At 43.4% G+C, this 19,232-nt stretch overlaps 1 protein-coding gene across 3 annotated transcripts in view; it reads left to right on the top strand.

Moving 5' to 3' along the window:
• SLC44A5 (solute carrier family 44 member 5) overlaps window positions 1–19,232 on the top strand; it is a 408,205-nt gene that overhangs the window by 368,117 nt on the left and 20,856 nt on the right. For all 3 annotated transcript variants that reach the window (XM_038744549.1, XM_038744548.1, XM_038744547.1), the window contains exons 12-20: window positions 273–372; window positions 6,562–6,654; window positions 8,109–8,190; window positions 10,188–10,450; window positions 10,634–10,728; window positions 16,723–16,826; window positions 17,282–17,355; window positions 18,408–18,478; window positions 18,609–18,697. In XM_038744549.1, the coding sequence (XP_038600477.1) occupies window positions 273–372; window positions 6,562–6,654; window positions 8,109–8,190; window positions 10,188–10,450; window positions 10,634–10,728; window positions 16,723–16,826; window positions 17,282–17,355; window positions 18,408–18,478; window positions 18,609–18,697 (971 nt within the window). The remainder of the gene's footprint in view (window positions 1–272; window positions 373–6,561; window positions 6,655–8,108; window positions 8,191–10,187; window positions 10,451–10,633; window positions 10,729–16,722; window positions 16,827–17,281; window positions 17,356–18,407; window positions 18,479–18,608; window positions 18,698–19,232) is intronic.

The following is a 19,232-nucleotide window of genomic DNA, read 5'->3' as shown; positions in this document are numbered from 1 at the left end:
ACATCATTTATCACCTGTTATAGTAACCTTTTTTAAAAAAAGATAGTGAAATCACCAAGTGGGAACTGTTCACACTCCATTATTGCATTTTACAAGATGTCCTTTCTTCCCGAATAGCACTTCAAGATGAGCATATGCAGGCAGAGAGAAGGCCTGTTTGTTTTAACAGATTGAAGTCTCAGAATTTGGAAGCAGAGCTATAGTCTGCGGCACTAGCTTTGCTCCAGAATTCTCACTTTGGTGGTTTTTTTCTGTCATCCTTTTTTCTCCAGTGATATTACTTTGCATCGTTGAAGTCATCATCATCCTGATGCTCATCTTTCTGAGAAATCGTATCCGGATCGCCATTGCACTGCTGAAAGAGGGGAGTAGGTAAGACACTTGACTGATGAAGGGAGTGTTGTCTTCATTTGGGAGTATTTCAGGATGGGAATATAGTCCAAGGTCCATGAAAATACTTTGACTGGCGGGAACTTACCCTGGGAACTCAAGTGAACAGCATCAGGCAGGGTAAGTGGGATCTGCTCCACATACTGGGGCTGGCCAGGCCTCTGCAAAAACCAGGAATCCCCTTCCTCACTCACCCTAGGGTCAGGTCTCAGTAGGCTGAGGCAGTAGGGATTTCTACGACCCCCTTTATAATTCTGGGTTGCAGGCCGATGATCCCTGTCTTCCCTAGATTTGGATTTGAGCTCTCCTGCCTCCACACCCAGCATCGCCTCACTGTCTCTAGGGGAGTTCAGCTGGACATCTGAGAAATTGGAATTTGGCAGAAATAATCACCTCATTTTAACTTCAACTCAACAGAACTTAGCAAAATGCTTAGTTGAGTGCTCTGCACACAGTGGGAGCTCAATCAATTCTACTATCAACCTGAACAATGACTGGAATCACCATAAACCTCAGGAGGGCTCCTGGGATCTTTCTCCCTCCTTTTATGTTCAAATATTGGGCAGAACAGTTCCCGATTCCAAGGCCCTCCAACTCTGACCCATGGACTGTATCTTATAATAATAACAATTGTGGTGTCTATTAAACAGTGTGACATAGTGGAAAAAGTATGGTACTGGGAGTCAAAAGGCTTAGATTCTAGGCCTAGTTCTGCTGTGGCCTGCCGTGTGATTCTGGGCAAGTCATATAATCCCTCTAGGCCTCAGTTTCCTTGTCTGTAAAATGTGGATAAAATAGATTAACCCCATATTCGTTCATTCATTCAATCATATTTATTGAGTGCTTACTGTGTGCAGTGCACTGTACTAAGCATTTGGGAAGTACAAGTCATATCAGACAGGAACTAAGTTTATTCTGAAAGCTTTGTATCTACTCCAGTGTTTAGCACAGTAAGTTAATAAATGCAATAATTATTTATCCCAACATCATAATAAGAGAACATTTCCTGGAACTCAGCCACACTATGATTTCATAATCCGCTAACTTCCCATATCCTTTCCTTACAAATCCAGGACTTAGCTAGTAGGCAGAGTTGTAACTGATTCGAGCAGCATCAACCTATATTTCTGTATCTCTGATTTATAATTCAGAAACACTCTGCACCCTGAGATATTTTATTCAAAAATGCTACAAGCAAATTATTTGAATTGTTCACAAACTTCATACTGGGAGGTAATGACATATACATTTCTTGAACTACACTGAAAGGTCACTTAAGGTCAGGCCTCTTAGAATTTTGCATAATGCATGAGGCATAATGTACTAAGTAATTACTACAAACCCTTCAGACCATGCTCTGTATTCAGAATGATGGAAACTAAGTTCTTAATGACCAGGACTCAAATTGTTTTTTAACCCACCTTAAGGATGCTTTGAACAAAATTACCATTCATAATAAGAATAATACCACTTGAAAACGCTTGTTTGAATAGTTAAAAATATAATTTTGTTAGCTTGAACTGCCTTCTGCTGCCATGTTAACTGAAAGCCTTATCATTATCTGCTAAAACTACTGCTTTGGATGTGTTTATTTCTTAAATAAACTGAGATTGTGCTGTTAACTGTAAATAGACACACTTGCTGTTCCCTTAGATTTAGATGCAACCAGCTGGAAAAATAGTTCTTGAATCTTCCTAGTAACCTTTGAAGGCACTACAGACTTCACTCTCTTCATAGGCTTTCACTGAATTTACTGACAATGATCCTCAGAACAACAACCTGGAACCACGTGCATGGAGGCAGAATACTGGTTGAGATTTGTTGAAAGCAGGCAGGAACAATCATGTAACATTTCGATGGCATTGGTAAAGGTCAGAGGAAAGATGCTTTAAGGTAGAGATGTGTGAGGGAGTGGAGGAGAAGGAGGAGAAATGGACACTGGATCATTAAATGGATTGATGGTTGTGGGAAGGAAGGCAGTGATGGGGAGAGAGAAGTCCAGGACACATTTCATAGGAAAAGATAGCTAGGAGAGGAAAATCATGGGTGTAGAATATACATGATCATTGTTATTGTGTGAGAGAGAGAGAGAGACTGAGGAAGAAAGAGAAAGAAAACAAGAGACAGAGAAGGCAAGAGGGGGAAGGGAGGGAAGCAAAGATGGCATGGAAGAGAGACAAAGGAAGAGAGGGAAAGAAAGAGATAGAGGAAGAGAGAGAACTAGATAGGGCAAGAGAAATAAGGGAAAGAGAGCTGTATAGGGAGGTAAGCAATGAGGGTGAGATTTGCATGAAAGGTGTTTGATTGTATTATGGATGTGCCTGGACACCCCTGTCTGATCTTCCTCCATCTAGTTGAAGGGCTTGATTTATGACTCGCTAATGAGCCGGGTCTCCAGTGATTTACATATGGTGCAATCTAAAGCAGGTAAGGTCTGCTCCCCAGGTCGTAAAGCTAATTGGTGCCACTCCTTCACAGAATCGGAAAGGGAGAGAGGGAGAGACAGAGAGGGTGGGACAGGGAGAAAGAGATACAGAGAAAGAGAGGGAGACAGAGGAAGAGGGAGAAAGAGGAAGAGGAGGAGAAAGAAAGAGAAAGAGTACATTGCAGGCTGCTCAGAAGGAAGGATGAAGACACTAGATGGTCACATGATGTAAGTGCAAATTGCCCAAGCTACATTTGATTGAATTTTACCCATCTCTGGAAACCCATATCTGATCATCCTCCACCCAGGTGAAAGGGTTGATTTATGGCACGCTCATAATTGGTTCTTGCATACAGAATCTGATTGATTGGAAGATCTGCTGATCATCTGACGCTGTAAAATCATAGTGGGACACTGACACCAAGGGAGAAATATAGAGAATGCTTTCAACAAATCAAAATTAGTATCCTTCCCCTTGTAGTGGAAAAGGTTGTGCCACCATCGCCCTCTCCCCCGAGCACGTACACACGCAAACCCACACAAGACTCACAGAGTTGCGTATTAGCTCCTAATTAATTCATTCAATTCAATTGTATTCATTGAGCACTTACTGTGTGCAGAGCACTGCAGCAAGTGCATGGAAAGTACAATTCAGCAACAAATAATAATAATAATAATAATAATAATAATGGCATTTATTAAGCGCTTACTATGTGCAAAGCACTGTTCTAAGCGCTGGGGAGGTTACAAGGAAATCAGGTTGTCCCATGGGGGGCTCACAGTCTTCATCCCCATTTTACAGATGAGGTAACTGAGGCACAGAGAAGTTAAGTGACTTGCCCAAAGTCACACAGCTGGCAATTGGCAGAGCTGGGATTCGAACCCATGACCCCTGACTCCAAAGCCCGTGCTCTTTCCACTGAGCCACGCTGCTTCTCCATACAAATAGAGACAATCCCTGCCCAACAATGGACTCACAGTCTAGAAGGTGGGAGACAGACATCACAACAAGTAAACAGGCATCAATTGCATCAATATAAATAATGCATAAATAATTGCATCAATATAAATAAATGGAATTATAGATACATGCACATAATTTGAAACATTAATATAATTATAAATATGTACATATATACGCACAAGTACTGTGGGGCAGGAAGGGGGTAGAGAAGATGGAGGGAGTGGGAGCGATGGGGAAAGGAGGGGCAGCAAAGGAAAGGGAGGCTTAGTCTGGGAAAGCCTCCTGGAGGAAGTGAGCTTTTAGTAGGGCTTTGAAGAGGGGGAGTGTGCTAGTTTGCTGGATTTAAGGAAGGAGAGCATTCGAGGCCAGAGGTAGGACGTGGGCCGGGGTCAATGGCACGACAAGCGAGAACGAGGCCCAGCGAGGAGGTTAGCACCAGAGGAGCGGAGTGTGTGGGCTGAGCTGTAGAAGGCAAGAAGGGAGGTGAGGTAGGAGGGGGCAAGGTGATGGAGAGCTGAGGTGGGGGAGGAAAACCAAGGCATCTCTGTCCCGGCGCCTGGAGAGATCGTACTCATCTGGGAAATTATCCTCCATAATCCCCAGCGCCATGGTTGCCATTAGAGAAGCAGCATGGCTCAATGGAAAGAGCAAGGGCTTTGGAGTCAGGGGTCATGGGTTCAAATTTCGGCTCTGCCAATTGTCAGCTGTGTGACTTTGGGCAAGTCACTTAACTTCTCTGCGCCTCAGTTTCCTCATCTGTAAAATGGGGGTGAAGACTGTGAGCCCCCCGTGGGACAACCTGATCACCTTGTAACCTCTCTAGCACTTAGAACAGTGCTTTGCACATAGTAAGTGCTTAATAAATGCCATCATTGTTATTATTCCTCTGGAGGAGAGAGAAGAGGTGGTGAGGAGCTCCAGGCAGGGTGGTGTTGGTGGAAGGGGAAAGAGAAGCCACTCTGGGATGGGTAGAAGGTGGGTTCACCAGAATGTCCCACCTTCCTCTTCCCCAGTTCTGGGCCTTTGTTGTTAGATTGGCAACTAATGTACTTTAAACCAGTTAGACAGTGGATGAGGCGACAAGATACTGAATCAGCTTATGTGCTCATCTTGGAAGACTTTGCCAGATAAAAATGTCATAGTTCAAAATCCTTTGAACTTTTTGTAAAAGAGCTGCTGTCTCAGTGTCAAATATCTCCCTTATCCAACGGTAGAATAAATGCCTGGATGTGGTCTTTATTCTTTATGGTAACAGTCTGAGAAAATAAATAGGGGTCATCTATCCTGAGTAATAGTATACTATAGGAATAGTAATACTATAGTAATAGTATTGATTAAGCGCTATGTGCCGAGCACTGTACTAAGCAGTGGGAAAGAATATACCAATGGGAGTAAGGGAGGGCAATGTAGACAGGAAACCCTGAGGGTCAGGGTTCTTATACTGGACTTATGAATAAAATAATTGTGGTATTTATTAAGTGCTCACTATGTGCCAGACACTGTACTAAGCACTGGGGTGAATACAAGCAAGGGAGCCTCTGTTAGGACAGATGGAGCCCTTCAGAGAAATGAGCCTGACAAGTAATGGTAGTGGTAGTAGCAGTAATGATAATAATAATATTTATTGAACACCTACTGAGTAAATTCATTCATTCACTCAGTCATATTTATTGAGCACTTACTGTGTGCAGAGCACTATACCAAGCGCTTGGGAAGTACAAGTCGGCAACATATAGAGATGGTCCCTACCCAACAATGGGCTCACAGTCTAGAAGGGGGAGACAGATAACAAAACAAAACATGTAGGCAGGTGTCAAAACTGTCAGAATAAATAGAATTATAGCTATATGCACATCATTAACAAAATAAATAGAATAGTAAATATGTACAAGTAAAATAAATAGAGTGATAAATCTGTACAAATATATACAAGTGCTGTGATGAGGGGAAGGAGGTAGGGTCGGGGGGATGGGGTCGAGGAAAGGAAAAAGGGGGCTCAGTATGGAAAGGCCTCCTGGAGGAGGTGAGCTCTCAGTAGGGCTTTGAAGGGAGCTAGTTTGGTGGATGTGTAGAGGGAGGGCATTCCAGGCCAGGGAAGGACGTGGACCAGGGGTCGACGGTGGAACAGGTGAGAACGAGGTGCAGTGAGGAGGTTAGCTGTAGAGAAGCGGAGGGTGCGGGCTGGGCTGGAGAAGGGAGGTAAAGTGGTGGGGGCAAGGTGATGGAGAGCCTTGAAGCCAAGAGTGAGGAGTTTTTGCTTGATGGAGCAAATGGCAATGTATTAAGCACCTGTGAAGATACAACAGAAGCACAAGACATATTTCCTGTCCACAAGGAGCTTACATTCTAATGGAGAAGCTTAAATTCTAGTAGATGTGTAGACTGGAGATAGGTTTGGAGGTGAGAACAGAAGTGTGTTGGTTTGAGTTAGGAATGGGGCCTTTGGGGGTGGGAGACCTGCAGACCCCTGGAAAATTCTCACTAAAGGGTGATTAAACCTAACATATCTTTGACGTGGTCCTCCTGACTTGGAGTGTTGGGAACTTCTGCTGGCCAGGGATTTCTCTCTTTAAAGCAGACAGCCAGCCCAACATGGAATGGAAGAAGTCTTCTTGTATAAGCCCTCAGGAATGAAAAGAAACAGTTTGCCAAAGAAAGGAATAATATTTCTGGCCATAGTGTGGTGAACTGTTTGAATAAAAGGTTTCAGCCACCAATTATAACAATGTAGGGCTAATTTTGCACCATTTTAAATTCCACACCTGTTTTTGTTTTGTTTCAGGGCCATTGGATACATCATGACTGCGTTATTCTATCCAATTATTACTTTCATTCTCATTGCAATCTGCATCTCCTACTGGGCAGTGACGGCGGTGTATCCTTTTGTGTCAGCCACTTCTGCAGGTCTCTGTTCCAGAACCAAATGAGACCTCATAACTCTACCGGGGAGGGTGTCTGTACAGTGTTCCAGAGTTGGCAGAACTTGGCCAGAAGAACTGGCTGAAACCAGTAGTCTATCTGCATTTTATTTCAAAGCCTGGGGAAGGATCAACCTGCCCCACTTCACTCTCACCACAAACAACATCTGGAGGTATTGCAAATTGGCGGAGTATCAGTCCAACCATAAGTTAAGGAATGTGGTGTGTTCTCTGCAATTGTGTTTCAAAGGGTCACATCTATCTTTCAATGGTATTTACTGAGTTCTTACTGTATGTGTGTGCAGAACACAGTATTAATCACTTGGGAAAGGACAGTGCAACAGAGTTGACAAACAGGTTCCCTGCCCACAGTGAGCTTATAGTCGATAGCGGGAGACAGACATTAAAATAGATTACAAATATGTACATAAGTGCTGAGGGCGAGATGAATAAAGGGTACAAAATCAATGCAAGGGTGGTGCAGAAGGGAGAGGGAGTAGAGGAATTGAGGTCTTAGTCAGGGAAGGTCTCTTGGAGGGGATGTAATTTTAATAAAAGAAGCAGCATGGCTCAGTGGAAAGAGCACAGGCTTTGGAGTCAGACATCATAGGTTCGAGTCCCGGCTCCGCCAATTGTCAGCTGTGTGACTTTGGGCAAGTCACTTAACTTCTCTGAGCCTCAGTTCCCTCATCTGTAAAATGGGGATTAAGACTGTGAGACCCCATGGGACAACCAGATCACTCTGTAACCTCCCCAGTGCTTAGAACAGTGCTTAATAAATAAACATAGTAAGTGCTTAATAAATGCCATCATTATTATTATTAATAAGGCTTTGAAGGTGGGGAGAGTGGTGGTCCGTCAGATATGAAGGGAAAAGATTTTCAGGCCAGAGGCAGGACACGGCCAAAGTTCAGTAGCGAAATAGTTGAGATCAAGGTAGAGTGAGGAGGTTGGCCTTAGCGGAGTAAAGTGAGCATGCTGGGTCGTAGGAGGAAATCAGTGAGGTAAGATAGGATGAGGGAAGGTGATTGAGTGCTTTAAAGCCAATGGTAAGGAGTTTGTTGGATATAGATTAGGAAAGGCAACCACTGGAGGTTCTTGAGAAGTGAGGAAAACATGGCCTAAATTTTTTTTAGAAAAATGAGGAGCCAAAGAGATAAAACGAAAACCAGGAGAGGAGTGTCATTGAACCCAAGGATAGATAATGTTTCCAGGAGAAGGGAGTGGTCCACAGTGTCAGTGGCGGCTAAGAGTGGAAATATATGAAACTCTAGAAAATTGCTCTCCTGAACACATTGATTTTCTGTGCCGAGGACTTCCTTTCCCCTAACTCTGGGCCTTTCAGCTTTTTAGGAGGCTAGATGCTTGTTTCTCTGCAAACCAGTTTCTCCTTAATGCAATCATCATTCAGTTTCTTGGCTACATCAGGAGAACCTGTATATAAGGTCATGGCCAATCAGTGCAAATACGCAAATCTGACCTGCAATCCTGAGGTGGGTCATGGGAATATTCTCTTCTCAAATGGGCCATGAAACATAGTAATTGTGGTTTGTTGATTGTTTATTATTATTATTTGTCTTTATTTGTATTATTTGTGTTTATTATTATTACTGTTTATTTGTGGCTCTTCAGGCATAATTCTACTCTCAAATCACTCTTGAAAGTCATCTCCAGCTGAGAACTCAAACAATGTAAAAACTGCGTTCCCCACCTTAAAATAGTTATTTTCTTTGGTGATTTAATTTGTAACACAATGCAGAGTGAATGACAAAAACAGATTCGGGGATTGGCCATACGTTTGTCCTGAACTACCTTTTATAGAGGATTGAAGTGGGCTTGACCACTTACAGTGAATGCCAGATGACAGGAAAAAGAATGTGGTTCCCGTGGCAAGGCCAAACCACCACTCCTTGGGGGCACATTCATTGGGTACAAACAGCATAAATGCCAGTTGAAGCCCCAAGGCTGTGGACCTTCACTCTCACCCTCCCAACCTGAATTCCCTGAGATTGAAGTGTCTCCCATTCCCCAAGACAGCCGAATCCACGTTAGGGGCTCATAAACCTTAGCTGCTTCCTCAGGAATCCTCCAAGCTTCGAGACGTAAACTAGGTCCTCTCTTCTCGCCCTTCTTCTCCAAAAGTGGATCCAGATAATAATAAATAATAATAATTGTGGTATATGTCAAGTGCTTATTTATGTGCCAAGCATTGTCCTAAAGGACCTGAGTTCTAATCCCGGCTCCACCACTTGTCTACTGTGTGGCCTTAGGCAAGTCACTTCACTTCTCTGTGCCTCAGTTACCTCATCTGTAAAATAGGGATTAAGAATGTGAGCCCCATGTGGGACAGGGACTGTGTCCGACCCGATTTGTTCATATCCACCCCAGAGTTTAGTATGTTCCTGGCACATAGTAAGCGCTTAACAAATACCGCAATTATTAGTATTATTATTGCTAAACACTGGGATAGACCAATCGATCAGTTCATTTTTGAGTGCTTAGTGTGTGCAGAACACTGTACTAAGCACTTGGGAGAAGTACAATATGACAGAGTTGATAGATGCTTTCCCTGCCCACAGTGAGCTTACAGTCAAGATAATTAGGTCAGACATAGCCCCTTTCCCATATGAGGCTCACCTCTAAGGTGGAGGTGGAAAACAGGTATTTACTCTCCATTTTAAAGTGAGGAAATGCTGAGGCATAGGGAAATTAACTGACGTGCCCAAAGCCACACTGCAGAAAGTGATGGAGCTGGGATTAGAAAAAAAGTCTCCCAACCCCCAATCTTCTGCTTTTTCCAGTAGGACACACTCCTTTTCAAATCCTGTAAGAACAGACATCTCAGGTTCATTCCAGTCGGAACCCCAGAGAGTTATTTTGAACTCCAGAAGGTGAGGGCCAGAATGCTAGACAGTTATAGCCCTGATCCCCACACAAAACAAGTAATTCACAAGCAACCTCAAAGCCAACAGATAGGTAAACAACGAATGCACAGTGGAAAAGTGGAGCCGATGTAGAGTGGTAGGGGAATGCTGAGAAAGCCGGTGGATTCTGGAAATTTATCAAATGACCACAGAAGAGTGGGGAACATCAGAGGCAACACGGAAGGAGCGGGTGGATGGAAGGAAGAAGGAAGAGGAGGAGAAATTAGAGAAGCAGAGTGGCTTAGTCGAAAGAGTAGGGCCTTGGGAGTCAGAGGTTGTGGGTCCTAATCCCAGCTCCACCACTTGTCAGCTGTGTGACTTTGGGCAAGTCACTTAACTTCTCTGTGCCTCAGTTACCTTATCTGTAAAATGGGGATTAAGACTGTGAGCCCCGTGTGGAACAACCTAATTGCCTTGTATTTACCCCGGCACTTAGAACAGTGCTTGGCACATAGTAAATGCTTAACAAATACCGACATTATTATTGTTATTATAAGGAAGTGGAGGTTGAGGAGTGGTAATAACTATGGGCTGTGTTTTTTCTGTCTCCCTCTCTTGCTGTGCAGACTTTTAATACAACAAACGTGACGAAGCTCTGTGCAGGAGCTCAGTGTACTTTTGCTTTCTACGGGGGAGAAAGCCTGTATCACAGATACATTTTCATCTTCCAGCTCTGCAATGCCTTTGTCTTTCTGTGGCTGGTGAACTTCGCAATTGCATTGGGTCAGTGTACCCTTGCTGGTGCCTTTGCCTCTTATTATTGGGCCTTTAAAAAGCCTGTTGACATGCCACCGTGTCCACTCTTTTCTTCATTTGGACGAGCCATACGGTAAGATCAGCTGTCTGAACGATACCTGCTTCCCAGGGGGACGTTAGACGTACATGTAGTTCCTCTTCACGGACGTTGGTCAGTCAGTAAAATAGCGAGTAGTCGAGGAGAAAGAGCCGTCAACCATTTTTTTCCAGTTAATAATAGTCATTTGCTGCCTAATCTCATTATATCTTTTACTAGCTATCATACAGGTTCCCTAGCATTTGGATCTTTAATTCTTGCAATCGTTCAAATGATTAGAGTTGTCCTGGAGTACTTGGACCATAAACTTAAAGGTAAGATGTCAGCCTTTATCTTCCAACCCTAATGCCCTTTAATGGTGATTACTTGCTTTTCTTGTAAAGAAGCAAAAGACTGAAAAGCAGCTTAAGTTTAATTTCACAATTTAGAAATGGGTTCATTCTCTGCTGTAAGTCATTCTTTCCTTTTTCCTTCGGGGGGGGGGGTGGGTGTGTGTGTGTGTGTGTGTGTGTGTGTGTGTGTGTGTGTGTGTGTGTGTGTGATATTTAATTTATATGGTGTATTACTTCCAAGGATCTCAATGTACTTCATCAATATTACGTCATTTATTCTCATAAAGCTCCATGAGGGTGGAAGTTGTAATCCCATTTCACAGGTGGATAAACAATAGAAGCAGCATGGCGTAGTGGCTACAGCCTGGGCTTGGGAGTCAGAAGGTCATGGGTTCTAAGCCCAGCTCTGCCACTTGCTGCTGTGTGATATCGGGCAAGTCACTTCACTTCTCTGTGCCCAAGTTTCCTCTTCTTTAAAATGGGGATCGAGACTGTGAGCCCGACATGGGAAAGGGGCTGTGTCCAGTCCAATTTCCTTGTATCCACCCCAACGCTTAGAACAGTGCCTGGCACATATTAAGCATTTAACAAATACCATAATTATTATCATTATTATGTGACTTGCTCAACTTACATCAAGTTGGTTTCTGATGGGATCCCATTTCCCAGAACCTTTAGCTCTCCATACAAATGGCCAACTCTTTGATCTAGGTGCTTGTCACGTGCCATCCAATTAGACTTCTACATCAGCCTCTTACTGGTCTCCATGCCTCCAGACTTCCCCTCTTGCCCTTCATAATAATAACAATAATAATAATAATAATAATGGTATTTGTTAAGCGCTTACTATGTGCAAAGCACTGTTCTAAGTGCTGGAGAGGTTTAAAGGTGATCAGGTTGTCCCACGGGAGGCTCACAGTTTTAATCCCCATTTTACAGATGAGGTAACTGAGGCGCGGAGAAGTTGTGACTTGCCCAAAGTCACACAGCTGACAGTTGGTGGAGCCGGAATGTGAACCCATGACCCCTGACTCCAAAACCTGTGCTCTTTCCACTGAGCCATGCTGCTTCTCTAATAATAATAATAATAATAATAATGGCATTTATTAAGCGCTTACTATGTGCAAAGCACTGTTCTAAGCGCTGGGGAGGTTACAGCGGGATCAGGTTGTCCCACGGGGGGCTCCCAGTCTTAATCCCCATTTTACAGATGAGGTCACTGAGGCCCAGAGAAGTTAAGTGACTTGCCCAAGGTCACACAGCAGACATGTGGCGGAGCCGGGATTAAAACCCCTGACCTCTGACTCCAAAGCACGGGCTCTTTCCACTGAGCCACGCTGCTTCATCTAGTCTTCATCTAGTCTGGTCTTCACTCTGCTGCCCAGATAGTTTGCTTCACACTGCTGCCCAGATCATTTTTCTACAAAAACATTTGGGCCATGGTTTCCCCACTTCTCAAGAACCTCCAGTGGTTGCCCATCTACCTCCGCATCGGACAGAAACTCCTCACCATTGGCTTCAAAACACTGTCAGCTTGCCCCCTCATACCTCACCTCGCTGCTCTACTACTACAGCCCAGCCCTCACGCTTTGCTCCTCTAATACTAACCTTTTCATTGTATTCATTCATTCATTCAATCGTATTTATTGAGCGCTTACAGTGTGCAGAGCACAGTACTAAGTGCTTGGGAAGTTCAAGTTGGCAACATATGGGCTCACAGTCTAGAAGGGGGAGACAGACAACAAAACAAAACACGTGGACAGGTGTCAAGTCATTGGAATAAACAGAAGTAAAGCTAGATGCACATCATTAACAAAATAAATAGAATTGTAAATATGTACAAGTAAAATAAATAGAGTAATAAATCTGTACAAATATACAGGTGCTGTGGGTAAGGGAAGGAGGTAGGGCGGGGGGATAGGGAGGGGGAGAAGAAGGAGGGGGCTCAGTCTGGGAAGGCCTCCTGGAGGAGGTGAGCTCTCAGTAGGGCTTTGAAGGGAGGAAGAGAGCTTAATTCATTCATTCATTCATTCAATCGTATTTACTGAGCACTTAACTTGTGTGCAGAGCACTTTACTAAACACTTGGGAAGTACAAATCGGCAAATAATCTTGTCTATCTTGCCAATGACCTCTCATCCACGTCCGGCCTCTGGTCTGGAACGCCCTCCTTCCTCATATCCAACAGACAATTACTCTTCCCCTCTTCAAACCCTTATTGACGGTACATGTCTTCCAAGTGGGCTTCCCTGACTAAGCCCTCTTTTCCTTTTCTTCAACTCCCTTCAACGTCACCTGACTCGCTCCCTTTATTCATCACCCCTTCCCCAGCCCCCCAGCACTTCAGTACATATCTGTCATTTATTTTATTTATTAAAAAACAATAGAAAGCACTGTTCTAAGAGCTGGGGAGGTTACAAGGTGATCAGGTTGTCCCATGGGGGGCTCACAGTCTTTATCCCCATTTTACAGATGAGGTAACTGAGGCACAGAGGAGTTAAGTGGCTTGCCCAACGTCACACAGCTGACAATGTGCAGAGCCGGGATCTGAACCCATGACCTCTGACTCCAAAGCCCGGGCTCTTTCCACTGAGCCACGCTGCTCCAATTATTATTAATGTCTGTCTCCCCCTCTAGACTGTAAGCTCAATGTGAGCAGGAAATGTGTCCGTTGTATGGTTAAATTGTCCTCTCCCAAGCGCTATTATGGTGCTGTACACACAGGAAGTGCTCAGTAAATATAACTGACTGACTGAAACATAATTCAGCATGTCTCCTCACTCCTCAGAAACCTTCGAAAATTCCCCATTCCTCTCTTCATCAAGCAGAATCGCCTGTCCATTGGCTGTGTCACCCAGTCAGGTCTCTCCTTCCTTCCTATCCATTCTCATCTCCCACTATACCCCAGCTTGTACTCTTTGCTTACTCTTTGCTCCTCTGCCACTAACCTACTCACTGTACTTCTTTCCCCAACCTCCAATTCCTTGCTCACGCTCTTCCTCCTGCCTGAAACTTCTAAAACGCACCCCATCTTCAAAGCCTTTCTGAAATGCCACCTCCTCCAGGAGCCTCCCCTGATTAATTTTTCCTCTCCCCAGGCCATATCCTCCTAACTACCCCCTAAATCTACCTAAGCACTTATGCTCTCAAAACCATCTGTAACACTTCTGTACTTATTGAATTTATATAATATACTGTTTAAACACATATTCATACATATGTCTATCTTTCATCTTTCGTGTTTGGTCCAATTGGCTCTTTGCGGATGGTTCACATCATATATTGTGTATTTTCTAAAACTATGTACTGAGCACTATGTTAGTCAGTGGTATTAAGCGCTTACTGTGTGCAGAGCACTGAACTAAGTGCTTGGGCGAGGACAATACAACAGAGTTGGGAGACACGTTCTCTGCCCACAATGAGTTTACAGGCTAGAGAATTGTAATCATTCATTCAATTCATTTATTCAATCAATCGTATTTACTGAGCGCTTACTGTGTGCAGAGCACTGTACTAAACACTTGGAAAGTTCAATTTGGCAGCAGATAGAGACAACCCCTACCCAACATTGGGCTCACAGTCTAGAAGGGGGAGACAGCAACAAAACAAAACAAGGAGACAGGCATCAATAGCATCAGAATAGATAAATAGAATTATAGATATATACACATCATTAATAAAATAAATTGAATAATAGCATGTGTATAAATATACACAAGTGCTGCAGGGCAGGGAAGGGGGTAGAGCAGAGGGAGGGAGTAGGGGCTATGGGGAGGGAAAGAGGATCAGAGGAAAAGGGGGGCGATGGGGAGGGGAAGAGGAGCTGAGGAAAAGGGGGGGCTCAGTCTGGGAGGGCCTCCTGGAGGAGGTGAGCTCTCAATAGGGCTTTGAAGGGGGGAAGTGAGATAGTTTGCTGTAAGGAGGGAGGGCAGGGATAGGACGTGGGGAAGGTGTTGACAGCGGGACAGGTGACAACGAGGCCCAGTGAGGAGATTAGTGGCAGAGGAGTGGAGTGTGTGGGCTGGGCTGGAGAAGGAGAAAAGGGAGATGAAGTAGGAGGGGGCAAGGTGATGGAGAAATTTGAAGCCAATATGAGGTGTTTTTTGCTCCATGCAAAGGTTGATAGGCAACCACTGGAGATTTTTGAGGAGGGGGGTGACATGTCCAAAGCGTTTCTGTAGAAAGATAATCCGGGCAGCAGAGTGAAGTGTAGACTGAAGCGGGGAGAGACAGGAGGATGGGAGGTCAGAAAAGATACTGATGCAGTAATCCAGTCGGGATAGTTTGAGAAGGCTGGTTGACTGGTAGACTGTATGGTGGAGATGCAATGTGCTTCTGGAATGTAAAAGGAGACCCAAGTAGAGATAGTGCAGGAATGTAGGCCTCACGCTGCTGTTGATTCATTCATTCGATCGTATTCATTGAACACTTAATGTGTGCAAAGAACTGTACTGTATTAAGCTCTTGGAAGAGTACAATATAACAATAAACACTGGGTAGATACAAATTAGTCAGGTTTGACAGTCTCTGTGTGAGCTCGCTGTGGGCAGAGAATGTGACTGTTGTTGCATTGTACTCTCCCAAGCACTCAGTATAGTGTTCTGCTCTCAGTAAGTGCTCAATAAATACAATTGAATGAATTAATTAATGAAAATGGGGTTCACAGTCTGACAGAGAGGAACAAGTATCAGAGCCCAGACTAGGACTTGGAGCTCTTGATTTTGAGGTCTATGGCCTTTCCATTGAGCTATTATTTAGTTTTTTTCTTCTTTGCTGGATTATAAATTCCTTGAGGACTGGGAGGGTGTCTTATTTATGGTATCTGTAAAGCACATACTACATACTGTTCTAAGTGCTGTCTTCTAACTCCACCATACTCTCCTAATCACCTCGAAGTAGTAACAGCATTTATAAGCACTTACTGTGTGCAGAGCACTGTACTGAGTGCGGAGATTGTCTCTTTTTCTTGCTGAATTGTACTTTCCAAGCACTTAGTACGATGCTCTGCACACAGTAAGTGCTCAATAAATACAACTGAATGAATGAATGAATGAATAAATGAATGAAAGAGTACACAGGAGGAAATTAGACATGGATCCTGTCCCTCATGGGGCTCAGAATAATACAGTGCTCTGCCTACAATAAATACTATTGATTGACTAGAATTGAATGCCAGTATCCTGATGCCAAGGCTTAGATCCTAAACTGGTGTCTGGATGAATCAGGGCAAGTCTGCTGTGTGATCTTGGGCAAGTCACTTCACTCTTCTGTGCCCCTGTTACCTCATCTGTAAAATGGGGATTAAAACTGGGAGTCCCATGAGGGGCATGGACTGTGTCCAACCTAATTAGCTTGTATCTACTCCAGCACTTAGCCCATTGTTGGGTAGGGACCGTCTCTATATGTTGCTGATTTGTACTTCCCAAGCATTTAATACAATGCTCTGCACACAGTAAGCACTCAATAAACATGATTGAATGAATGAACAGTGCCCGGCACATAGTAAGTGCTTAACAAATATCATGAAAATAAGGCAGTGGCCTAGAGTCAGAAAATTCCAACATCCCGCTTAAACTCTGATGTGTGACTGAACCTGTTTGCCTCACTTTTCACTATTAGGAAATGCCGAAATTATCCCTTTTTTCTGAGAAAAAATAACACCCAAAATACTGGTTCAGTCTGCTTTTTTTATAACGTTCTCAGGAACCCATGCTGTTGGAGTCAAATAAAATTAAATGTGGATATTTGCAGGAATTGTAAAGCCTTGATTCTGCTATTAATATAATAATTACCCAGATGACGAGGCATTTTTTGTCTGTAAAGCCAACCTGTGTGCTTCCCAAAGTGGAATATGAGGGTAGTTTGGCTCTCTTTTATTTTGTTTTGCTTTCTTTAAATAATTTTGGGCATATAAGCAATTTGGCTCTAAGACTTCAGTCAACAATTCAGAAACTACTCATCTTTCTTCTTTCTTTAGGTACCCAGAATTCCTTCACTAAGTTCCTGCTGTGCTGCCTCAAATGCTGTTTCTGGTGTTTGGAAAGGTTCATAAAGTTTATAAACAGAAATGCCTATATCATGGTGCGTAGTCCTATATTGATGTTGAACAAACATGCCATTGGCAACCTCAAAGTGCATACCGAAACTAACATTTCCAGCATTGGGTGGCATAGTTCTTAGGCCTTCTGTCTGTGTGTGGGAGCAATGCAAAATGTGCTGTGAAATTTTGAGTTTTGATTCAGGGATCTTGACAGATATTTCCTAATGAAGGTGTATGAAATTTAGCCTAATTCCATAATATTTCCCAAATAACTTTTCTGGAGGGCAGAGAGAGGAGGTCTGCCTTTTTTGGGGATTTTCATTTTTTGTACCCCGAAAGTGGATGTGTTTTGGGGGCCCCTGTGGGAATGAGTGCTGATGGTAAATAAAAAAGGATGCATCTGGGTAGATGAGAATGAACTTAGTTATTTCCCTTCACTGGTTTATGCTATCCTTGTAGCATTTTGTCTGACTTTAGACCTGGGTTTTTCTTGCAGATTGCTATATATGGTAAAAACTTCTGCACCTCAGCAAAGGATGCTTTTTTTCTCTTGATGAGGAATGTCGTGAGGTAAGCTGTTTCACCTAATTGGGCTCTCTGTGGATGGTGCATGGCATATATTGTTGAATGCCTTGGTGTTGCTGTCTGATTTATAGTCCATCATTGATACTCCATTAAGTAATGGGTATTAGTAACCCACAGAAAGTACACCGATGGGTCAATCTGTGTAACTGTCTTCATTTTCCTCAACAACTTGATTTATGTTAAAGCCGATTTATGTCCCTTTCTTACTCAAACTTCACCCTTTCCCCTTGCCTAGGAATGTCCTCCCTGGACCTTTGTGCCAGCTCCTCTAGGACAACCAACCTGACCGCTCTCAGAGTCTAGTAACGTTTGTCAGTCTCCTTTCTCCGCCACACTCCACCCCTTCTACTTCCCCAGTGACTTTACCATCAATCTGGAATCCAGGCAGATGGCCAGTGTGCCATTTAGCCCTTCCTTTGACTTAAACTTTACCCTACTGTTCCCTGTCATGTCGGCTTCCAGGTCCCCGGGGTGGGCAGTTGGCCACTCTAGCCTCCAGGAACCGAGGATTGTAGTTGGCAGGCCCAGCCCCAGTCCCAGGTGCTAGTTCCTATCAAGGGAACAAGCAGGGCAATTTTGAGAGAACAAAACTGAGTTTGTCACTTTAGTCATCCTGTCTCCTCCATAGGACAGCAGCTATTCACCTTCTCCCTCCCTACTAAGAAAAAAAGAAAGTGGTTGTGAAGGGCTAAATGAAAAAAAAAGAGACACTGACACAGCAGACAGCTTTTGATGGGCCTACACATCGCCAATCTTGGAGGGACAGGCAGGCTACAGAATAAACAGAGAAACAAGAACGTGTCCAAATGGCCCTCTTAAGCCATCCTTTTTTTTTTTTAGCTATAAAGATTAGCTGAATTCTCAAAGCAAAATCTGTTCTCTGCATAAGCATGTGTGGCCCTTGGCAAATATTATTAGCCAAATCAAGTTTCATATAAATAACATGAAGCTGATTTCACAAGCAGTCCTCCCCTGATTTCCATCCAGTAGAAATGAAATTCCAATACGAGTCATGCTTTCTGTCTCCTGCTGTTCAGAGTTGCCGTACTGGACAAAGTTACTGACTTCTTGTTATTCCTGGGGAAGATTCTTGTCGCTGGCAGTGTGGGTAAGTCACTTAGACATCTCAGGATTTAAGAATAATAAAGTCATTTTAGAAGGCATGCTAAAGCTGCTTTCTATGAAAGCAATAAGTCTGCCCAGGATGAATAATGTTCAGTATTCTGCATTTTTTATAGGTGTCCTAGCCTTCTTCTTCTTCACACGTAGAATACCATTATTCACACAAGAAGCACCGTCATTAAATTATTACTGGGTACCTCTGCTAGTAAGTAAATTATTTACTGTATAGTTACCGCTTAGCAGTGTGTGAAAGGTCTTATCTCATCTGTGTTCTCAACTCAGAGCCAGATTAGTTTTAGTGGGGACCAGTGGATGAAATGCAATGCCAATCTGGTAGGCAGTTGTCAGAATGTTCCTGACTTCCTTATACAACCCCATTAGCAGTCATTCAATCAATTGTATTGATCAATCAATTAATTAATGATATTTATTGAGTGTGTATTGTGTGCAGAGCACTGTACTATGTGCTTGAGAGAGTACAATATGGTAAAGTTGGTAGACATGTTCCCTGCCCACAAGAAACAAGTCTAGAGAGGAGTTACAGTTTAGAAAGGGGGAACACTTACTGTGTGTACTAAACACTGTACTAAGGGCTTGCCAGAGCACAAAATAATTTGTACACATGATTTCTACCTTCAAGGAGTTTACAATCTTGAAGGGGAGAAAAACACTAGAAAGAGGAGCGAATTTTGAAGTAAAGAAGGGCAATAAAGGGGTTTGAATACCTAAGTGCTCAAGTG

This window comes from Tachyglossus aculeatus, chromosome 4, assembly GCF_015852505.1.
Source record: "Tachyglossus aculeatus isolate mTacAcu1 chromosome 4, mTacAcu1.pri, whole genome shotgun sequence".
NCBI lineage: Eukaryota > Metazoa > Chordata > Mammalia > Monotremata > Tachyglossidae > Tachyglossus > Tachyglossus aculeatus.
This window is presented reverse-complemented; position numbering and strand designations above follow the sequence as displayed.